Source organism: Rutilus rutilus (assembly GCF_951802725.1).
Source record: "Rutilus rutilus genome assembly, chromosome: 17".
Lineage (NCBI taxonomy): Eukaryota > Metazoa > Chordata > Actinopteri > Cypriniformes > Leuciscidae > Rutilus > Rutilus rutilus.
Window position 1 is genome coordinate 13337543 of NC_140230.1, and position 23422 is coordinate 13360964.

Here is a 23422-nt window from a genome sequence, read left to right on the forward strand (position 1 = left end):
TGTGTTCTTTTCGGGTGTGTAGCCATCATGAAAAATCGATGATTTTTGGTATTTTTGGTGTTTAAAATTGTGTTTATAAATGTATTATTGTTTGCATAATAACATAATGTCCTTTAATTAATAGGTGGTCAAGTGTAGTAGTATTTTAAAGCGACATTTTTAATTAAATAACGTTAGAGAGACCGTCATCAGCGTGCGCCACTCTGAACAAACGCGTTGTTGTGACGTACATTTGATGTGTCGTAGTTCTGTGTCAACATGGCTGCACGCGCTGGAGACAAGCGTGGTCTGAAGCATTTAGATGAATATGAACCAAAACCGGCAAAACACCTAAGAAGTCTGCACGATCAGATGACGGAAAAGCGTCTTGTTGTTGTTTTAGAAGGAGCGACTCTTGAAACCGTAAAGGTAAAAGGAGGCTCGGTAGAGTCTAGAGATATAAACTTTAGTGTTGATCCGGATAACCATATGGTTCAGCATTTAAATGTGAACGTGTTTCTGTTCAGGTTGGAAAGACATTTGAGTTGCTGAACTGTGATCAGCATAAGAGTATGATTATGAAGAGTGGAAGAGACCCTGGGAAGATTCGCCCTGATATCACACATCAGGTAAAGCTCTACAGTGTTTGAAATGCGCGTTCATGTTGTTAGTTTTCGTCATCTAAACCATTTCAATAATACCATGCCCATATTAATCCCCATAATACACCGGGGTTCGTTTTTAGCGATTTTTTGGAGATGCATACAAATTCTATAGGTTTAGTAAATCATAGTTTTTAAAGTTATGTAAGATATCATTATATCGTACTATTTTAATAAAGTTACACCTTTTGCGTTATCAATTTGGAACAGGACATCAACCGAGGCTTTACAAATGATGTCAGTTATGCAGCAGAATTTATATATATATATATATATATATATATATATATATATATATATATACTGTTCATATATAGACACACACACGAGTTCGTTTTTGTCTCACACACTTTTGGGACTGAATTGTGTTGATAAACATTGCAGCATGACAAGTTGGTACTGTTCATACTCAGATTATATTCTTGTAAATTTCATATGTATGAGACATTTTTGTTTTTCTTGCATTAGTGTTTTTTTCTGTTGTAATGTAGCAGTTCAAATTTTAAAGATTTTTAAAAAGGGCGTAAATTTAATAATATGGTAATATCACGCTATCAGTCAAAACTGACATGTTTGCACATTTACTCATTAGCGAGAAGTTATTGATCAGATACAATATTGTTTTAGTTGAAAAAGGTATGACTGTTTTAAAAACTTACATTCCACGGTGTCCAAATGGTATGCAGGTTTTGAATGCATTATGAAGGTTAAAAGAAGAAAACAAGCCGTCTTCTGATGATTTTGACAGTGAGATTTTTATTTGTCCCACATCTGTCCTCTGAATGTCACATCTGCTTTCCCACAGTGCCTGCTGATGTTACTGGACAGTCCTTTGAATAGAGCTGGACTGCTGCAAGTGTACATTCACACTGAGAAGAATGTTTTGATCGAGATCAACCCACAGACAAGAATTCCTCGCACCTTTGCGCGATTTTGTGGACTGATGGGTAAATTAACATGGAGGCTCCATTTGCACATTGACTGTAATGTCGGTATTGTAACAGGTTACACTATTTTAAGGTGATGTAGTTAGTGTAATTACACAAATAAGAACTGAGTAATATTGATTAACTACATGTATTTACTATATGGTTAAGTTTAGGGTTAGTTACTTGTAATCAAACTTTTGGCGGAAGGGGGAGTCTTTATTTTAAATAAAGAATTTAAGGGAATTAAAAAATTCTAGGTAAAAAGTTCTAGTTCTAATTGTAGTTGTGAGCTGATCAATTTGCATTATTTGCAAATAATATTTAAATATGCATACATTCATTCTAATTAATATGTTGAATATGCAAAATGTTTCCTGTCTCATTAGAATCAGTTAGCATATTTTTATTTATAGCATATTTTCAATTCAAAACGGCAAAATGTGATTTAACTAATAATGACCTGCACTTCTACAGCATTAATTTATCTTAGTTAATTTCAGCATTTACTCATACATTATTAAAATCAAAAGTTGTATTTGTTAACATTAGTTAATGCACTGTGAACTAACATGAACAAACAGCTATATATTTTTTATTAAATAACATGAACAAAGATGAATAAATACTGTAGCCACTCCTGGGCAAAAGAAAAATGGCAAAATATTTAGTGGTCTTTTAATGGTCTTAACCATTTTAATCACTAATCACGAGTCAGGAAATTAGCAAGAATTGCACAAATACTGTAGATAATGTAACTTAGCAATGAATAGCCTTCTCCAACTTGCAGACAGCTTTTTACAGGAAGAGTCAGTAATGTTTCACTCAATGTTGATGGCTTCAAACAGTTAGTGAGTTGTTGAAAAATGTCTCCTAGTTAGTTTGTTTAATGTGAGGCCAAATATTCTCTTTAGGGTTGAAATCTGGTCTCTGACAAGCCAAAACATGAGCCTGATGGACTTGTTCTCAAGCCACTTCTTGGTTGTCTTTGAAATTTGGGCAGGAGCATTGTCTTGTTGAAAAATATCTGATCATTCCTCTTTAGATAACAACTTTTTAATTGTGGGAAGCAAGCCATTCTGCAATATTCTCCTATATTTCTCAGCAGATTTTCAAAGACACTTCTCTGGAGCATCACCATGTTTCATAATGATTATTTACACCACACACAACTTCCCATATTCTGCCAAAACTACATTCCGTCTTTGATGTTTTGCTGAGACAGCAGGGACTTTTTAAGTAGTTAATTTGCTTACATTTTTGGTAATGAACCAATAATTTGTGGTTAAGACAATTAATACCTCAGTTTAGTCATTTTGGGCTTGGCCCATTTTTTTGCCCAGGAGTGTACATTATTTACTATCATTACTATAGTATGTACATGTGACTTGTAACAACACCTTAAAATGATGTGTTACCTTGTAATGCAAAAAAAAAACCTGTAATGCTGTATGTAAATTTAGTTTCCTACAATTTGTCCTCCTGTAGTCCAGCTCCTGCACAAGTTGTGTGTGAGAGCAGCGGATGGCTCTCAGCGTTTGTTGAGGCTCATTAAAAATCCAGTGTCGGACCACCTGCCACCTGGATGCCCCCGATTTTCCACATCGTTCAAAGCAGGAGATGCTGTATGTCCCAGAACAATCGTCCCTAAAGATGGACCTGCCGCTATTGTCATTGGAGCATTTGCGCATGGAGCAGTGAGTCTAAAATATACTCTCAAATGATTTCATAAACATGAATTTATCACTAAATCAGCATACTTAATTCTGTTTCTCAATCCTGATGTAGGTGAATGTCGACTACACAGAGAAGACCTTGTCCATCAGTAACTATCCTCTATCTGCAGCTCTCACCTGTGCCAAGATGTGCTCAGCATTTGAGGAGGTCTGGGGAGTCTTATGACAAAACCAAACTGATATGAACTCATGTTTCTGCCTGATTAGGGAACAGACCTTTGGACCGCATTCTGTGTGTATGTGTTTCATATGTGACGTCACAACAGAGGAGATTATTTCATGTATTGTAACACAATTTTAACACGCTGAAGCAAACAGTACTCTTTAAATGTGGGGTATTAAACCTAAACCTTTTTGTATAGGTTTACACATTTAATAATAAACCCAGATTTGCATTTAAATCTGTTCCTGATATGTAAAACAACACTTTTCCTTTTTCTTCTCCTTGCAATAAAATGGATGTTTCAAATACTCTTTTAAAATCAGGTACTTCAGCTTTATTCTTATGTTCTTCATTCCCACTAGACAGCTTCAAAAACAGTTTCTCCTCCTGTGTTCAGTCTCTCTGGACTCTTTACCTTCCTTTATCTTCAACTTTGCTTTAGATGTTACTTAAATGTTTTTTTTTTTTCTGTCTAGGCTTGATGTTGTTTCTCCCTACTTGGTTTGTTCTTTATTTCTTTCCACAGTTGGCACATTTCCTAACAGGTCATTTTTTTATTTGAGTTCCTGCCTCAGATTTTGTATGTTGGCCATCTGTAGGTTTTGGCAAATTGCTTTTGTAGTTTTTCTATTATTCAAGACTTTTTTTCCCTCATGCAACAGAAAGTTACAACACCATTATTTCTATTTTCAAGAGGCTAAATGTTAATATGTTCACACAGGAAAAGAACTTGGACATTAATAGCCTTAAACAGTGAGCTGAAATCTGATATAAAAGTCATGGAAATGCTATGTACTCCACCCAGTTATTACATTTTTCTTTATGAACTAGTCATTGTCTACTACATGGTGATTTGTGAGAAGCGTTTTTTCGAGTCAGTTCTTTCCGTTTAACCTGAATAATTCAAATTCATTGAATTCAGATAGAACAATCGATAGATGGATGGAACAATAGAATATCGATAGAAAGTTAGAACAATTGATAGATAGAAAGATTGAACAATAGATGGGAGCGATAGATTGAAAGATCGATAGAACGATAGATAGAAAGTTTGAACGATAGATTGAACGATCAATTATAGAACGATAGATGGAAAGATAGAACAATTGATGAAAGATTGAATGAGCGATAGATAAAAAGATTGAATGATCGATAGATGGAAAAAGAACAATTGGTAGAAAGATAAGAACAAGTGATAGAAAGATAAAACGATTGATAGATAGAAAGATTTATTTGAACTAAGATCGATAGATAGAAAGATTGACTGATAGATAGAAAAATAAAACAATCGATAGAATGGTTGATTAAGAATGATAGATGGAACAATAGAGAACTGTCGATAGATAGATAGAACGATAAAACGATCAATATCAATCGATAGTTTGAAAGAAAAAATTGTCGATAGATAGAATTATTTATGCAACTTATTTAGGACGCCATTGGACAGACATCCATACCGGACTACAAAATACAAAACTTTTATTAACCAGAAAGCATATGTACATGACGCAGAATGTACATTGTCAGAAGTCAAGCAGTCTTTCAAGAGCCATCGTCCTTTTCTTCTACAGCCGCCAATACAGAAGAGCTGCTGGCGTTCATCGGCTCCTCAGTGAAGTTCTCCAGAAGAGTGTCCTCTAGTTCAGCCGCTGATTCCTCGCTCATCTCTGGACCATGGCCATCTTTAGATTCGTCTAGCGCCGATTTCTCTGTGTCTATCGGATCCAGGTAGTGACAAACTGCGCTCTTGCGTCCGACCGACTCCTCGTCGTGGAGAGCAAGCACCTCTATGCGGTTAGAGACGGGCTCGTCCTCCTTCCTCTCGGAAAGAAACGTCCGCTGCAGCATCAGCTTCTTCGTTGTGTGACATTTGTATTTAAGGGCTGGTTTAGAGTCTGCACCATCCTCTTCAAAAAACACACATGTTCCGATGGCGTCCTCGTATTCTCCAGCGAACAGATACCGGCCCACCTGCATCATGGGCTGCTCGCTGTCGATGTCCACTATCTTACAGGTGCTCTGCCGACTGGACAGTAAATCAGAGCCGATCATTCCAGATAGTTCCGCCACAACCAGCTGCTCCTCCTCCTCCCATTCGTCCTCCATGCCAGTTGTGTTCACTCAACCCTTGAGTTAAATCTCTCTCCGACAACTTCAAGTTGCAAATTTCCTTCGCAGAATGTGCGCGACGGAAGTAGTAATGTGTGCGATTCATTTGCGCGAATCGGTTCTTTCGAACAGTTCGGTTTTAAGAACCGACTCAAAGACGATAAATGTTTTACGCTTACGTAACGTTCACTCGCTGCTGATTGCTGGTTTTAAAGTTTTTAAATAAAGGTCTTTATTGCAGTTTCATGTGTCCCACTTCATTTAGTTGCAACCATAATTCAGCTTGAACACTTAGAGCCTAAATATAATTTTAATTTTACGTCAGTAAGTACTTCAATTATTTTGTCAAGAAACGTTCTTGTATATTTAAATACAATTTTAAACAGTGTTTGTGATATTCGGCTACTGAAGTAAATTCATTTAAACCTCCGTTTACCTGGGGAAAAAACGAGGAGGGGAAAAAAATCCAACGATTTAGAAAAGATCCGACTCCAAAGAATGAATCGTTCACGAATCGGGCATCGCTAACAACTTCCGGGAGTCCAACGTGTGCTGCTGTAGTCACATGTGCGCTAGTTCACGGCAGCATGAGAGGCACATGGCAACTTTCGTAAATTAATGCTACAATTTCTCGGAGTGTTCTAGAGAAGATCGGGATAATCGCAAGAATTTGTTTTTGTTAAACAGTAAGTATCTGTTGGGTTTACAGTTACTACTTTTGTGTCTTAATCGGTTCACAGTAAGCTAGTCTCGTAGTTTGCAGCGTGCTAGTAAATTGTGGGCAAAATACAACCTAACGTGTTCTATCTAAACATGATATTGAATTTACTACAATAATATAAACATAATGGGCCTGCATTTTATTGACCTAATGAATATAGTAGCATTAACTTACCAGTGTTCAGCATCACGCTCCGATCTGTCAATCAAACAGCCAGTTATGCAAGTAGAAGTTGTATTTGTCACGATTACAAGCCATACATCTATTTAATACAATGAAAGCTTTGAATTGTGTAGATGGCTATGTTTACATGAGAGTGATATTATACAGTATGAAAGCCACATGGGACATGGCAACCCACACGCTGTACTGGTTTTTGTGTTTCTAACCTTAAATCATGATTTTACTTCTGGTCAAATCTGTTTTATTGATTACTTGTTTTGTTACCCCAGAACAACTTTGTAGGTGTCAATCATGGGCAGAAAGTTGGATCCCTCCATGAGGGTGAAAAGAGGACCTGGACGTAAGGCTAGGAAACAGAAGGGAGCCGAAACTGAACTGTCCAAGTTTTTGGTTGATGGTAAATCACACATACTTTGAGTGATTATTCCATTAATTCATTCATGATTGAGATATATAATGACTACATATGCATGTATTCAAACAGTTATAACAATGGTTATCTTCTGTTCACAGATGAGGGGCCTAAAAAACTTTCAAGCAGAGGAAGAAAACGGTAAAATTCTTTTGATAAGGAGTTTTTTTCCCTTAGCTTTCTGATGATAACTTGTCATTTATTATTATTATCATTTTAATTTCAACAGAGCTGTAAAGAGAACTCAAGTGACCAAAAAACCCAAACAAGAGGAAAAGCCCAAAAAAGGTATATAAAGGTTTAAAAATGAAACAAAAATGGAATAACTATGTTTATACACCGTTGAATTTGCAATTCAATTCATATTTATTGCAGGATTCTCAGATGAGAATAGTGAATGGCTCAAACCAGCACAGAGGAAACGAAAGATTGAACAATGCGAGGAAGATGAGGACAGCGACAGCCAATGGGAAGAAGAAGAAGATGATGATGATGTTGTAAAGGGCGTAGATCACAAGGGAATTGTGAAAGATGATGATGATGATGATGATGAAATGGTGGATGACTATGGTGCTGATGAAGGGGATGAACAAGACAGTGATGGAGAAGAGGTATGAAACAAACATTTGTATAGAGAAAATCTTGACCTTTTGTGCAGCCTGTCACATTTCTCCATTAAACATCCGGATGTCCTACTACTTTTGATAAATGTGAAGTTTGGGAGCACAAAACACTGTATCCCACAATGGAGTGTGCTTGACTTTCCATTTCTATGAAAGATAACTGGAAGTGATATCAACAGCAATTTTAACTTATCTCATCAAAATGTACATCGTTACTGTACTATACTATATATATTTTTTTAATAATAAAAAAGAGTCTGCATTGTATTCCAAGCATAGCCAATTCCTAATTGTGTCCCATCATCCTTTGCCGTGTCAGCTTCTGCCAATAGAGAAAGCTGCAAGAAAACAGAAAAAACAAACAAGTATGAAACCAGATAGTGATGATGATGATGATGATGACGATGACGATGATGACGAAGAAGAGGGAAAGAAAGATTTAAAGGAAGATGATGAGGAAGAGGATACTGTGCAGGCAAATATTGACGAGACGGAACAATTCAAACTCCCTGCTGCGGCGGATAGAGCCAAGGAAGGTAAGGAAGTCCAACTTTTTTTGGTCATCAAACTACAGATTTTCACAGCCACCCTGATTTTGTTTGATCTTGAGGTGTATTCTAAGTCGCCGCCCTCCGTCTCGCGTGTATCTAGGTCTTTTACTGATGGACTTGCAGACCATCCATCAGAGGATCAAAGATAATGTGGATGTGCTGTCTCACTTCAGTGAGAAGAGAGAGGAAGGCAAGGAAAGATCGGAGTATCTCTCTCTGCTGCGCTCTGACCTCTGCACCTATTACAGCTACAACCCTTTCCTCATCAGCAAACTCATGGACCTGTTCTCTCTCTCTGAGGTGTGTGTGTGTTTGTATGTGCTCTTGCTTTTTAGTCTGTAATGATGAGTAACTTGGCATGACAGCTTTTATTGCTGAAGTATAGATGCTTCCTGTTTTTAGTACCACACATCTGCTTCCTCACAAGGTGTGTGGCTATGCTAACGGGATAAAGCAAATGTCTGTCAAGATCTGAAGGGGTGGATGGTCACACCCCCTCCACCTCTATATGAATTGACAGTACATCTAGATCAGAACCAAATTATTTGTTAAACTTTGGAAAGGTTTTGTGTGCCATATACATTGTATATATTGATATACAAATACAAATTTTCTGTTTCAGCTGATTGATTTTCTTGAGGCCAATGAAATTCACAGGCCAGTCACCATCAGAACCAACACCCTGAAAACCAGAAGGAGAGACTTGGCTCAGGTCTGGAAAGTCTTCTTTTTTAAAATCTTTTTCCAAAATGTTGTGATATTTTGTATCAGAGGCTCCATTTACGCCTGGTTTGTGATCAAATGGCGCTAAATGATATTGGGTTCCAAAACATGATCCAATTACTGAAACCTCATAAGAGCTAGTGGAAAACACGTTACCACATCGAAGTTGTTAAATGCTCTAATGTATCCTGATCCACCCGGACATCGAAAAGTTAATGCCCATAAGGTAAATGCCCAGGTGCGTATGTTCCAACTAAGCCTAGTTTTGACGTAAACGAGCACTAAGTTACTTATAACTTTTGTGCAACTAAATATTTTTTGCTTTGATTATTAGTTGAAAAATATTTTATTTCGATGAATATTTACTAACCTGCGTGCGTGCAGCATTATGCAATAATAAAGGTTTATAGTAACGGATGCGACTGTTAATGCGTTATTCGTAGTCAGGGTTCCTACAGGTTTCAGTTAGTCAAATTTAAGACATTTTAAGACCATAAAGATTGAAATTTAAGACCTAAACGACACATTGCCAAAAAAAATATTCAAATCAAAGAATTCATTTTATTTCAATGAATTCAGTAATTGAAAAAGCATCAACTTAATTTACAGATAAAGCAATCACATTAGTAACCTTCCACACCCAACAACGCGTGTCAGAGAAAATAACAGAATCAGATATAATTTTTTATAGAAAATTGTACTTTGCATATTATAGGCCTACTGTAAAAAACACATAATTAGTTGATTTTAGTTGATCATAGTTGATCATAACTAGAGATGAAATGGCATGAACATTTCATTTAATTATTATAGTGCCAAAAATTACCACTGTTATCACAGAATCCTGTTCAAAAAGTATTAATACTACACAATGAAATCAATTCACCAAGTTTTATGTCGAAAAACAGCAAATAACAAATAAAATTAGCATCAATACACACTAACATAAACATTAAAATAATACGATTAAAAATGATAGCCAGATTTTAAAAGTCTTGCAACATGTTATATACTAACATGTACAAGTTCAAATAAAGTTGACAAAAAAGGTTTTTATAAAAAGATAAACCTCACATATTTCAGACTTTAATTTATCTTTTTTGACTCATTCTTTTTATAAAAAATGATTTACTGACATTTACAATTACAGTTTAGCTTATCTTTTATTATTAATAGTAAAATTCGGTCCGATTTTCACGTGGCGTCTGTCGTTGCTATGCAACCACTGCGCTCTCCACAATGACAAAAAAGTTTTAGTGGCTAATGGATTTCCACCGCCGAAAAACACTTGCTGTAGCTGTTACAAGATTTATTTACGGAGAAGAGAAAAACACCCGTAGTGTTTGGGTGCACCCGCATCCTTCATGTCTTTTTTCATGTCGCTGCACCTGGAAAAAAGGAGCGCGTCGCTTAAATTATAAGCGTGCTTACCGCGCGCCTACATTTGAATGAACTTGCGCGCGAAAAAGACGCGATATGTGAACTGCCTCTTGGCGAGCGACTTCGATACTTTTTTGCTACTTTGTAATAACTTTCTGCGGCCAGCGTTTCTGGAAATGAACGAGGGTAAAATCTTTTTTAAGACCTGACTAAATGAAATTTGTGACCGCGGATGAAAATCTGGCTGTTTTTAAGACGTTTTAAGGCCTTAAATTTAAAGTTCAGAATTTAAGACTTTTTAAGATCCTGCGGGAACCCTGGTAGTGATCCATGATAGATTTATTTCACTTCCTTCCTAGAATGAGCAGTTTGCGACATTGCGTGATAAACAATAACAGCACTTGTATTGGAAAACATTCAGTGGCAGACGTGACACAAACTGACAATGTGTTTTATTGACATTTATTTTAGAATATCATTAAATTAGGCTATTTATTTAGGAATTTGTCACAGTTATGTCAGTGTAGCTGCTCAACTCGTCTGTCAGTTGCTACTGGAGGTGTCACAACATACGGCGACATGTTCCGCGACATGTCGTCAGTGTTTCACAACATTGTCATTGGCACATACCACTATCCACTGGCACATGCCAATGAAGACTGGATGTGTCACTAAGCCTAGCGAGTAGCGACGTATCATTGGCTTCTGTGCGTCAGATGCCATGTCACTTAATGTTATTACCGCCTTGGTAAATGTCATATTATGCGACTGCAAGTTACTTTATGGAGAGCTTATGACGTCCCAGCTACGTTTTGCTTTAAAAACAAATGGTGCACCTGAATAGGACTTTGACTAAAACATCGAGCCTCTCAGATTTTCTGTAACACAGGGAATTTGTGTCAACTTGAACCGGGTGAAAAATCTGCATGGGGAAATTTTGCCCTCACAAAATTTCTGGTTACATTGACCCCCATTGATTGGATTTTGCAGTGCGAAGATAAATGTAACTGCACCTTAAGGTCTTGATGAAATGGAAGTAGCGAGAGGTTTTTGTTTTCTTTTATGTTTTAATGTACGTCCAATTGTAATGGGTTACTGAATAACAAAAAATGTATGACGTAGACTTGGTTCTATGCATCAGTTGTAGATTTGATTTTGAGATGTGAACGTTGTGCTCAAAAATGAATGCGTTTGCAGTCAATTGTGGGGGGCGGGGTTTAAGTGGACTAAATGATTGGTGAAGTCCAACATGGCACTAGAGAGGAGTTTGTCATTTTTCACTGGAAAATCCAGTTACGACATTTTAATTTAACATTACAAGGTCCCAAAAAAAATTCTGCATGCTAATCGATGAATTGTTCACAATAGATTTATGCACATACAAAATAGTGCACTTTCATTTCATGCCGACTTTAACACTCATTTTGAGTACTGTATACAGTCACAAAATCTGAGACAAGTGGTCACATGAGATGCATCTGAGACTTCTTCACACTTCTTTATTGGCATCTATAGTTCCATAAATAACCATTCTCTTCCATAAAATGTTCTTTATAGAAAGGTTCTTTAGATTTTTAAAGTGTTATTTACACCTAAGAAAAGAGGTTCTTTAAGACTTGTTCACAGGAAGGTGGTTTGGGGAACCAAAAATGGTTCTTCTTTAGCATCACAGAGAAAACCCTTTCTTTTTTTAAGAGATTACCAAGCATCACGTCTGACCAAAACGGACGTTAATAACAGGTGTAAACAAACCCAAAATGCCATTGAAGCATGTCAGTCTGGTTCACAAATGGATCCTGGTTCTTATGACTTCTGTTTTTTTTTTTAACACAGGCTTTGATTAACAGAGGAGTAAACCTGGATCCATTGGGGAAATGGTCCAAAACGGGGCTGGTTATCTATGACTCTTCTGTTCCCATTGGTCAGTTCCAGTGTCATTTCAAAATAACATTGTTTTTCTTCATTCTTGATTTACTGGTGATTGTAAGTGTTAATTGTAATTCTCTCTTTCATATAGGAGCAACTCCAGAATATTTGGCAGGCCAGTACATGCTGCAAGGGGCATCATCATTTCTTCCTGTAATGGCGCTGTCTCCCCAGGAGGGGGAGTCAGTGTTAGACATGAGTGCCGCTCCAGGAGGCAAGACCACATATATGGGTGAGCATATGCTTCTCCATGGCAGTCACACCAACTGCTGTTTTTGTGAAGTGGCTAATCTCTGAGTATTTTTCATTTTTTGGCACCAAAGAATAAAAGTCATGTAGAAATAATGCACATGGTTGCCTTTCTACAATGTTGTGTTAAAAAGCAAGCATCAGGAAATGATTCTGGAGTGCCTAAAGCCAAAATGTGTATCATTTGTGTGATGCAGCTCAGCTCATGAGGAACACAGGCATGATTGTGGCTAATGACGCAAACGCAGAGAGACTGAAGAGCGTGGTGGGAAACATCCATCGTCTCGGTGTCACTAATGCGGTCATCTGCAACTATGATGGCAGACAATTCCCAAAGGTCCGCGTTGTCTGTTTTTAATTTAGAATATTTCGTTTTCAGTTAACCATGTTGTCATTAAAAATGCTTTTTTTCTGCTTTGTTTTTGGCATCATTCCCCTAAGCAGAGTCTAATCTGAGGCGTTTCATTTTGTGTTGTAGGTGATGGGAGGTTTCGACAGAGTGCTTTTGGATGCTCCTTGCTCCGGTACAGGAGTCATTTCCAAAGATCCAGCAGTTAAAACCAACAAGGTGATTCTGTTCTGAAAGTCACCCGTTTTCATTCTTTTGGCATTTGATGTTAAACTTTTTAAAGACTTTCTTCAGCCTTTATTCTGAAGGATTTGTTTAGTTTTTGCACATCCTCCATTCAGAATTCTAAAGTATTTCTCTCTTTCTCAGGATGAGGCTGATATTCTTCGCTCGGCTCACCTGCAGAAGGAGCTCATCCTGTCTGCTATCGACTCTGTCAATGCTGATTCTTCAACTGGCGGATACCTTGTTTATTCCACATGCTCTATTATGGTGAGTTAACCAATACAGATTCATTTATTTTAGTCTCTGACATCCAGTGTGCAGAACATATCTGATATTTTCTAAGTCTTATTTTTTGCACTTGAATAGTAATTTCAATAAAACTGCAATGAACAATAATTTAGGTCCATAGATTAAAGGGGGAAGAAGCTTTTAAATATGTAATTTTGGTGATCAAAGATAAGTTTTAAAGGATAAAATTAACTACAGGCGTACTTCAAATTTTAGTTTTATATATTAAAAATTAGGTTTGAAGTAGGGCTGGTCCGAATACAATTTTTTGAGCTTCGAAGCTTCGATAGGAATTAACATTGAATATTCGAAGCTTCGGAGGGAGGGGGCTGAACATATTCTTCTCTCTAATAAAGGCAGAAATCTCTATGTGTCTGTCTGTTTGCATTTAGATTATTTATCTTGCATTTTGAACCGTTCATCCAATCGACTTCACGAGTGCAGTGTCACATTTGGTGCAATATAGACACGCGAGACGTGACACGTTCAGAATTAATAAACTTTTAATACAGAACAGCGCGAGCGGGAAGCGCGCGCGCCTCACGCGCAGGGCTCCGAGAACGGACACTGCACTAGTGATACAAAACACAGCCTAATATTTTTCTGAGTAACAAATAACTCTCAAATCAGAAATCAGCAGCACAGCACAGTAATTACTGACACAGTAAAGGGTAGGCTAATATATTGTTTCTATTCTATTTCCACAATGTCAAAGCAACACAGCTTATAGCCTACAAGCTCAGGCATGCACTTCTGCCCATACAAACTCCGCTGTTCTGCGCTCTAAAATAAGAGTATTGTATTTCGCCCAAAAATGCTAAAAAAATAACCGTGTGAGAGCGTTTTAGGCTATATCATGTTATAGCCAGATATGACGACGCTTACAGCACGCGTCACCGCAGATCAGCATCTATTCATCAAGCCAACGTGCAAACTATCGCAAATCAAAGTGAAAGTGGGTCGCAGATGCTTTAACACACAATCAACTTCATTAAAAGTAAAGAACCGAAATGATCTTACCAGGGCTGTTGCGCGCTCTCTTATTGCGGTCTTTGATTTAGAAATTTTAGCTGACGATCAGTAAAATGCAGCTGTTGCTGGTGAAGTGCACTCCATTACATCTGCCTATAGCGCGGGATTTGAAGTTCGGATTCATATCCGTTTTGCAAAAACACATTTATGTGTTCATTGTTCATATTGATAAATCAGAGAGAGCTATCCGATCTGAGAAAACGCATGACAGCCCCATTCAAGCGCGAATGGGAACCGTTTCTAGGGGGATGCCAGGTGTGAAAAAAAAAATTTTTTAAAACGAATATTCGAATGTCAAATTTGAAAATCGAATACCAACCCACCGAACGAATATTCGAATACTCGAATATTCTGGTACAGCCCTAGTTTGAAGTCATCCACTACCCTTACTACAAAAGTTTGGGATTGGTATAATTATTTCATGCTAAATTAATCAAAGCACAATTTAAAATAACTATTTTCTGTTTTAAAATGAATTTTCAACAGCCATTACTCTAGTCTTAAGTGTCACATGATCCATCTAATTATAAATGTTGAAAACAGTTGTGTTGTTTGATCATTTTTGTGGAAAGTATGAGACAGGATGATTTGATGAATAGAAAGTGCAAAAGAACAGCATTTATTTAAACTAGAAATCCTTTGTAACATTATAAATGTCTTTACTGTCACACTTGATTAATTTAATGCATCCTTGCTTTCTTTAAAAAACATTATATTGACCCCGAACTTTTGAATGGTAATGTGTGCCCAAGGTGCTTTTCAAGATTCTTCAAATGTTAATATCTCGCATTCTATGAAAATATTTGTGTCTCAGAGGAGACTGCAAGCCATTTGTGTTTGACGGGAACAAATGACCAATTCCTTAGTGGCCGGCAATCATAATACTTTAGAAATCATACCCTGAACATGGCTTTCCACATGAGACGTTTTTTTGGCCTGGAAATAATGAATACTTCAGGGGCCTGAAAGTGTTAGAATCTACAATAAATATTTTACTAACCTTTTAGGTCACCAACAACAAATAAGCAACCTATGAACTAAATTTGGTTGGAGTTGGTGCAGCAAAAACCTTTTTTAATTGTCTGATTTGACATGGACTGACTCAGATATTGCATTTTAAACCAGCGCTTTAGTGCAACATTGGAAGAGATGGATGGAGAGTAATTGTATTAATCCTTGTCTGAAAACCTACTGAAATGTCTGGATGATTGCATTTTATGTCCTCCTAAATATTCAATTTTTTTAAAGTGAATTTCTTATGAAGACTTGATTTGTCTTCCCCTTAGGTGGAGGAGAATGAGTGGGTTGTGGACTATGCTCTGAAGAAGAGAAATGTTAAGCTGGTCCCTGCTGGACTGGACTTTGGCAAGGAGGGATTCACCAGGTAATGAGACCTTATTTGAGATCCATCTACAATGATAAAGGCTGTACTCCCAGAAATTGAGTTGCGTGAGTGAGTTTGCCAGGGAAAGCGTATTAAATAATGCACATCTCTTTTCCACAGATTCAAAGAGAGACGTTTCCATCCCTCTCTCAAACTGTCTCGCCGATTCTACCCTCACTCCCACAATATGGATGGATTTTTTGTGGCCAAGCTAAAGAAGCTGTCTAACACAATCCCTACTGCAGCAAAAGAAACAGGTGCGTAGTTATTTCCCATGGTTTCCACAACTTGTTTTTTTTCTATCTGATGTTAATGTTTTGAATTCATTTTTCAGAAAATGAAGAAGAATCTACAAAAATGGAGACTGCAGCCTCATCGGAGCAGATCCAAAAGCCAGAATCTAAGAAACAGAAGCCCGCTTCAACTAAAGTGAAAAGCAACATGGGCAAGAAGCAGAAATTACAGCAGAACAAATCTGAGACGCCCATCATCACAAAGAAAGCTGGAGTGAAATCTGAGAATAAGAAATCTGATGGTCCCAAAAAAGCCAAAATTGCCAAGTTGGATGGTAAAACTTCCCAAAAGGTTGAGAAACCTGTCAAAAAGCAGAAGGTAAAGGAACTGAACGGAGATTCAACGAAAGAGGTAGTAAAGGAGAAGAAAAAGGGGAGCCAGTTTGAGAAGAAAAACAAAATGAAAAAGAAGAACTTGAAGAAAAGAATGGGGAAAAACAAATTTAAGAAGTTAAAAAATATCATTGGACAAGACTAAAGTGGCCAGTGAGATTCATTGCTATGAATTGACATGGACCTGTATGCTCAGGACTGGGATCCGTCAGTGGTTTGACACAAAACCGGAAGTTCAACCAATCCCAGCCTGCTTTTGAGGACTCGAAGATCATCCTTCAGAAATGTACACAATGATTTTGTGTATTTATCTTGCTTCTCAATACTTTTGTCAACCTTATTGCTTTACCGTGAGGTTTTTTTCAACCTTGTGGTATGTGTTATAAATGTATACTGTCCGTTTTAATGGATTTTGTTCTGAATAAGAAACATTTAACTGAAATGCTGCCAAGGAATGAGTATGTGGTCTGTTTTCTTCCCTCATACCCAATTAAAGAGAAAGTTTCATAAACGGTATGGTGTCTGAAAAAGCGAAGTCTGAAACCTTAATGTACTTTCGTTATAGCCTTCCTTGGGAAGAGAATATTAACCTGACCTTTCCTTTCAGCCTTTCAGAACATCACCTCAGAAATCAGATCAAAAACTGTTGAGGTAGAAGTGAAACTTTCCTTTGAGCCTGAGTGCATCACGACTGCTATACAGCAAAGCCTATTGACTTCACTTTTCACTTCCACTTCGCTTAGCTCCCGCCACAGAGCGCATTTATCAACGCGCAAAGTTTTCTTCAGGTTCAAATGGCTAAAACGCTCAATAGATGAACTTCAGCTATGTGCGATCTTTCTTCCCACCCTTTTGGCCCAGTGCCTGTGTAGTCATGGTGACGCACTTATCGCATTGTGCATCGTGAAGCCCTGAGCTCGTAACCTCCGAACTGCGATGTTTTTTCTCTGCTTGCATGAGATCCTTCTGTCTCCACAAAAGATGGCCCAAAACACCACAATTATCACCACTTGTTCCTCCCAGAGCTGTTAATTCTGTTGAAACGAAGCGCATGTGTAGGCAAAGCGTTCATTTTAATCACATTGCAGTGATTGCATGCAAGGAGATAATTTAAGGTTGTGCCTGAAGGGTAAACGAAGCCATTCAGCAGGCCTGTGGGTAAAGCGTTTTAGATCAGACTGGTTTGACACCCCACTGATTAAGTGGTATTGTAGAACGATAATTATCATGATCACCTGAACATATGATTGCAGGGGTTGGAGTGTTCAGTCTATCTTTAATAAGAACTACAACTCCTGGTTTGTACTGTTCAGATGAGTTTTCGCTTCTTGTGTATCTCCAGTATTTTCACACTAACTTTTTGATTTTGGGGGAGTTGCATCTGAAACGCAGTGAAAGTGCCATACTCCATAACGTTGCACATCATTAAAACAATAATCATATTATCGTAAGCTACACATTACACATCCCTAATTCATAATACTTGTAAAACAGTATAGTGAAGTATCTGGATGACCTACTACTTCTGATGAGACTCTTAAGTGTGCTTCTAGTAGACTATCCCACGAGGCCACAGGAGAGGAGTTGACTTGGCAGTAAAGGCAAAGATGTTTTAAGGCCCTTCAAAAAAATGTAATATATTTCCTTTCTCAATGTATTTTTATATCAATGTGGTACAAGATTATCCTATTCAAATCAATATGATAAATGTGTTGGGTAAAAAGTAATCAAATAGTAGTCTGATTATATTACCTAAAATGTGTAATGTAATAGATTACATTACTGACTACATTTTTCATCATGTAATTTACAATCAGTAACGGACTACCGTACTACTTAAAAATGGTCACATGACAAATGTATTACATCCAGATTCATGATTCATACTACTGACATACTATATAGAACATACTTTTTATCAGTTGCAAACACATATGATCATATATATAATTATATTAAGTACAAACAAATTATATTAATTTAAAATGTACTATATAGTGCATAATAAAACAAATTGAACAATTTCTTTCACTTGATAAAGTGTTATTAATTAATTAATAATAGCCTTTTTAGTGAATAATTGAACATTACATTCTTTTTATAACTGAAATATTTGGACATTTAACACTTTAACATTTAATTACATTAAAGATGATTGTGAATACATGTAGGGTAAGTGCAAATGTGTATAAACTATGCTATTAGGCTAATCGGGTATCTGTATGCTATGCTAAAACATAAGCTAACTAATACAGACATTAATGGTCATTATAATGTAGTTCAAACATTTATCATAACATGATTTTGTAGGAATAGTAATCAGGCGCTAAAGAGAGTACCATAGAGTTGTGCAGGTATGACGTCACTTTGTCGACCCAATAGGATTGGTCCCATAGGCTTTTGGATTATCGCTAAAAACAAGCTCTGTGATCAACAAAAGTTTATGATACATGCACGTTTTGTCCAAGATAATTATCACAGATGATCACAACTTTTATGAATTTTGAAGCCTAAAATACAGTCACCAGAAGTAAAAAGCTAAAGGTACACCATGGTCCCACAAATTCGGGACGATGAAGCCGGAAGTGCTTCATGAATCGAAGAAATTGCAACGCGCAATATGGCGGAATACGTCCTGGAGGTGTTGTAAATATGGTCTCCAAGTGGACAGACTTTCCTTGAATTGGAGTTTGCCCCATTTCGAGGGAGGACCAGATTTGTCCACACTAGCAAACATTAACGCCTAGCATAGCAATGTGCTAAAAACAAATCAAAAACCTTTGCAAATGCATAGCAACACACTGGCAGTCACCCAAAACACCCTAGCCTTTCAAATGTGTAAGTAAACAGTTGTTATGAAATAAAAACAGTAGCTGAAAAACAATTTAGCACATGAAAAATAACAGCATTTCCATGGTGCATGGGGGTGTTGCCTATATGTAAATGTACCATCCCATCCGCCCCTTTAATTTATGTTTCTGTCCCATTGCCTCAGCCTCTCTGTAGTGCATCTATGAGCATGTTCGTATCTTGTCGTGACTGTACAATTTGACCGTGTAGTTAATCCTTTTACAGCTGGGAAATATGCCAGAGTCTTCATTATATCCTCCAGCTACCTATATCAGGAATGACTGCAGAAACGTGTAGGCCTACGCTGAAGTCTGTACCTGGGAGACGTAGCTGTCAAACTCAACTAAACCTTACCGCTCAGTGTCAGCCAGGGAATAGTTAAGCCACAAAAAAAAAAAAAAGACAAATCTACCATTCTTTGCCCACCATTTTTTCAAAAATCGTATTATATATGACAGAATATTCAGGGTGTGAGGACGTGTTGTTGTTTTCCACTGCGCTTACAATGTTTTTGTGTATAAACGTGCATCTTGCATCTTGTTCAACTTCTTGTGCATGAGCACTGAGTTTTTAACCTTTCAAAAAATGTGTCTCAGTCTAGACCTTGCATTTTTTTTTTTTTTACTACCCATTTTAAACGTCCCTTAAGGGCTGTTCACAAAGAACGTATTTTTGCATTCTACTGCCCAGCTTTTTCCTTTGTTTTTATATGTAAACATGCACTATGGACATGTTTGCCCATTTGCATCTCGTGTCTTTTTCAGTGTCTCGCACTTGACACAGTGTTCTAAAATAGCAGCGCCCAAAAACTTGTAACTTAAAAAAGAAACATGACTCTAGACCTTGTGTTTTTTTCCCCAATTTTACAACTCTGCATTACATATTTTTAAGTGCAAAAACACATGAAGGGGGGCCTTTCTTAAATAATGTGGTTTTGTATTCCACTGAACTGCTTTTCATAGACGGACATGTTTGGCGATTGAGCTTAGTGCGCATGACACTCATTCTAAAAACACAGTGTTAAAAAAAGTGCAACTTTTAAAAATGCATCTCTAGGCCAACCATTTTTCATTCCACTACTTTGCATTTCACTTTTTTAACGCAAAAACAACTTTAAAGGCGTTGAAGCCAATTCAACGGCAATTAAATTCAATCGGTGAGAAAGATCACTCTGATTGGCTGTTCAGTGCATAAGATGAAAGACGAAAGCGACAAAATTCCAATGCGCAATTTTTTCCATAACAACATGGCCCCTAATGATGAAATTTGAAGGCCAGTTGATCAGTATTCATAATCACAATAGTAAGCAAGCGCTGATTTGTTTTAGATTTTTATGACTTGTATATCCGCAAAGGACAAATAGAGACTACTGCCACCTGCAGGTATGGAAAGTTATTTCGTCTCATGCAGGTGCAGAATGTACATGCCAGATGGTTGTTGGCTGTCATCTTTGTAGTGTGTTCATCCCAACTTTTTGTGCCAGAAGAAGATGATGTCATGATTCTGCCTTGTCTCTGATTTTCCTTGGTCTTGAGGCAGGATCATGACAGGCCCATGTTTTATGTGTAAGCACATGGCCATTTGTTTTGGCTGTGTGCTTGCGTTGTCTTGTCACCTTACCCCGCCCTCTTGTTATCTCATCTTGTAATCATTAGATTGTTGCTTTCACCTGTTCCTGATTAGTTTGCTCCCTATTTAATCCCCTCATGTTCTCTGTCCTGTGTCGGTACATTGTCTAACATTGCGTGTTATTCATTGTGAAACCTTGTGAGTATCCTGTCAAGTGGATTGTCTAGTGAAGTTCTGTTTTTGCTGTTTGTTTATAGTCTAGTTAATTGTCAGAGTCATAGTCTAGTTTAGTTACTCGTAGTCCTGTCCTGTCTTGTCTTGTTTTGCCCCCTCGTGGGCTTTGTTTTTCCTGTTATTTGTACAATAAACTGTATTGCTGTGAGTACTGTCTGCAATTGGGTTCATCTCCACACACCCCCATGACAGATGACAAGAGGCGGCAATACAGTCTGCTTTCATCGCTGCTTGTTCTTTGATGTCGGCTTGATGTCACGCCTTCCACTTTTCTTGACAATATTTTAGCAGTAAATATGTGTACTGTTCAGTCCGTTGGCTGCTTAGAATCCAAACAAGTGATGTCAGATTTGAAAATGAAACTTTTTAGTGAATCTTTTCAAAAGATTCTTTTCAAAAAAGGGGTTTTTTTGTGAATCGATCCAAATGATAATGTTATCAGTTTAAATTGAATGGAATGGCTCCAGCATACATGACTCCATTTAATGCTAAATATCTGGAGTAACATGCCATAAATTATAATACCACAAAATGTTTCTGCTTGCTGCTTGCAGCCCTTAATATGAACATCATAGTTTGTTGATCTGTCTTTGCTCAATTTTGTTTTGCACACAGGGAAGTCTTGAGGTCTGTCAGTTACAGCTGGTTCTGACAGAATCATTACCCATCTCAGGCCTTCACATCCTCTTTCTTTCTACATCTCACTCCAAACTTTCTGAACTCGAAAACCTTTATTTTGAAATTTAGTACTCTTCTCAGGGTCTGGTGTCCTCTCACCCACCCACACGCCTACACAGATGAATCTGCCCACTCTTATTTCTCACCATACATTCATACACACACACACACACACATACTGCTAGATTCCCTGCCTACAGAACTACATAAAACACACATACTCACATGTACCACCTTCGCCTCTTTCTCTCACTCAGAGGTGACACGCTGGTGGGCTCTAGCCGCTCTACCATACCCTCATTTTTCATACTTGTCTCATCCCTCTCTTTTCGCCTACCCATCCTCCTACACACCTTCTCTCTCGTGCTAGCGTTCTCTCTCTGTCTCGCTTTGGCTCTTTCTCTGTCTCTTGAGTGACAGTCAGAGAGGACTGTAGAGGCCAATTACTCTTCTGCTGTTTTGGTGAGTGTGTTATATAAAATAAGAGCACCTTCTGCTGTCTGCAAGAGGCAGACATGTCTACTTCTGTGTGAGAGTCTGCATTCACGTCCTGCTTCTGGGATAAACTTCGAATCTCCTAGAATATTTCTTTGTATTAGTTTAGATTTTAAAGGGGCCTTATAATAGCTGATGTTCTGAGCTCTAATTAATAGAGGTTTTCAAAGAATAAACTCACACACCCCAAGTGTCACTAGGGGTCCACAGAGAAAATAAAAAGTTTTTGCTCCGTCAAAGTTAGCAAGCAAACTTAAATAAAAATTATAATCAAATGGATTAATTAAATAGCTATTTTTGTTTCGCAGTCACTTCGGTCCCAATTATCATTAAATGTTGAAGACTTTCTTTAAAGGATATAGTTCACCCAAAATGAAAAGTCTGTCATCATTTACTCACCTTCATGTTGTTTGGTTACAATATAAACATTCTTCAAAACTTAAAAGCAGTAGCATGAACAATCATGAGATGCGCATTTACTCATTGCTGGAGAACTACTGGAAGCCTGCATTAAAAACTCTTTGTTACAGATGTAAGATTAAATCCATAAAGTGTAGGTTTTTTTATTATTATTATTTCATTATTGCACTCTTGAGTGATTGTATTTCCTGTCTGCTTTGATGCATTTTGAGAAATGCAAAATCTGGGGCCTGGGACATCATAGGGCCACTCTTAGAAGAAAAGGGTCTATACAGAACCTTATAGGGTTCTGTCAAGCACTTTAAATATAGAAATAATAAATACAAATTTAATAAATAATGGAAAAAAACCTCCACTCCCTCACAATGATCTCTGTCACCAGAGTACTGATCACCTGCACCTGTCATCCATTAGCACAGCAAGCAATGCACTACATAAGCACACACCTCAGCCTCAATCTTTGTCTGGTCTCCTATACTGATACACGACTAAACCCATGCTGAACTTACCTGTGTGTTATCTACCTGAGAAGATTCTAGTTCCTGTGGTCCAGTTCCAAGTTCTCCTCTCCAGCTCCTGTCTCCAGAGTTCTTCTCCCTCATCTCTGTGTACTTCCCATATCACAATGGATCTCACCTGTCACTGGCAACTGAAGTGTGTGCTATCCATATTCCTGCCCATCCTTCCGTCTGCTTCACTGGCTCTATGAAAGACAGAAATGGACTGTGTCATATTCATCCTAGATCACCTTTCTCCACTGCATTGCCATTCTCTTTACTTACTTGCCTGCATTGCTCACTGTTGTTTAAATAAACTTGTTGTTCACTTACATCTATTCTCTCTGAGTCTGCATATCGTTACAGAAGACGAGACCATAAAAACTCACCAGCAGCATAAGCAATCCAAATCCCGATCCTTTCCAGGACACC

At 37.6% G+C, this 23422-nt stretch overlaps 3 protein-coding genes across 3 annotated transcripts; 2 read left to right on the top strand and 1 right to left on the bottom strand.

Moving 5' to 3' along the window:
• The first annotated feature begins 215 nt into the window (after positions 1-215).
• emg1 (EMG1 N1-specific pseudouridine methyltransferase) lies at positions 216-3785 on the top strand. Its single transcript, XM_084384685.1, has 5 exons — positions 216-408; positions 507-608; positions 1447-1588; positions 3056-3264; positions 3356-3785. The coding sequence occupies exons 1-5, from the start codon at positions 259-261 to the stop codon at positions 3467-3469; spliced, it is 717 nt and encodes a 238-aa protein (XP_084240811.1). The 5' UTR covers positions 216-258; the 3' UTR covers positions 3470-3785.
• Positions 3786-4928: 1143 nt separating this feature from the next.
• gtf3c6 (general transcription factor IIIC, polypeptide 6, alpha) lies at positions 4929-5645 on the bottom strand. The gene has a single exon (XM_084384686.1). The coding sequence runs from the start codon at positions 5570-5572 to the stop codon at positions 5009-5011; it is 564 nt and encodes a 187-aa protein (XP_084240812.1). The 5' UTR covers positions 5573-5645; the 3' UTR covers positions 4929-5008.
• Positions 5646-6062: 417 nt separating this feature from the next.
• On the top strand, positions 6063-16702 carry nop2 (NOP2 nucleolar protein homolog (yeast)). The gene is made up of 16 exons (XM_084385007.1): positions 6063-6261; positions 6749-6876; positions 6993-7032; positions 7121-7179; positions 7267-7502; positions 7834-8050; positions 8166-8365; positions 8688-8777; positions 12002-12089; positions 12186-12326; positions 12541-12680; positions 12822-12911; positions 13062-13184; positions 15524-15621; positions 15742-15878; positions 15956-16702. Exons 2-16 carry the CDS (start codon positions 6771-6773, stop codon positions 16390-16392), a joined length of 2202 nt encoding a protein of 733 aa, XP_084241133.1. The 5' UTR covers positions 6063-6261; positions 6749-6770; the 3' UTR covers positions 16393-16702.
• Positions 16703-23422: the final 6720 nt, after the last annotated feature.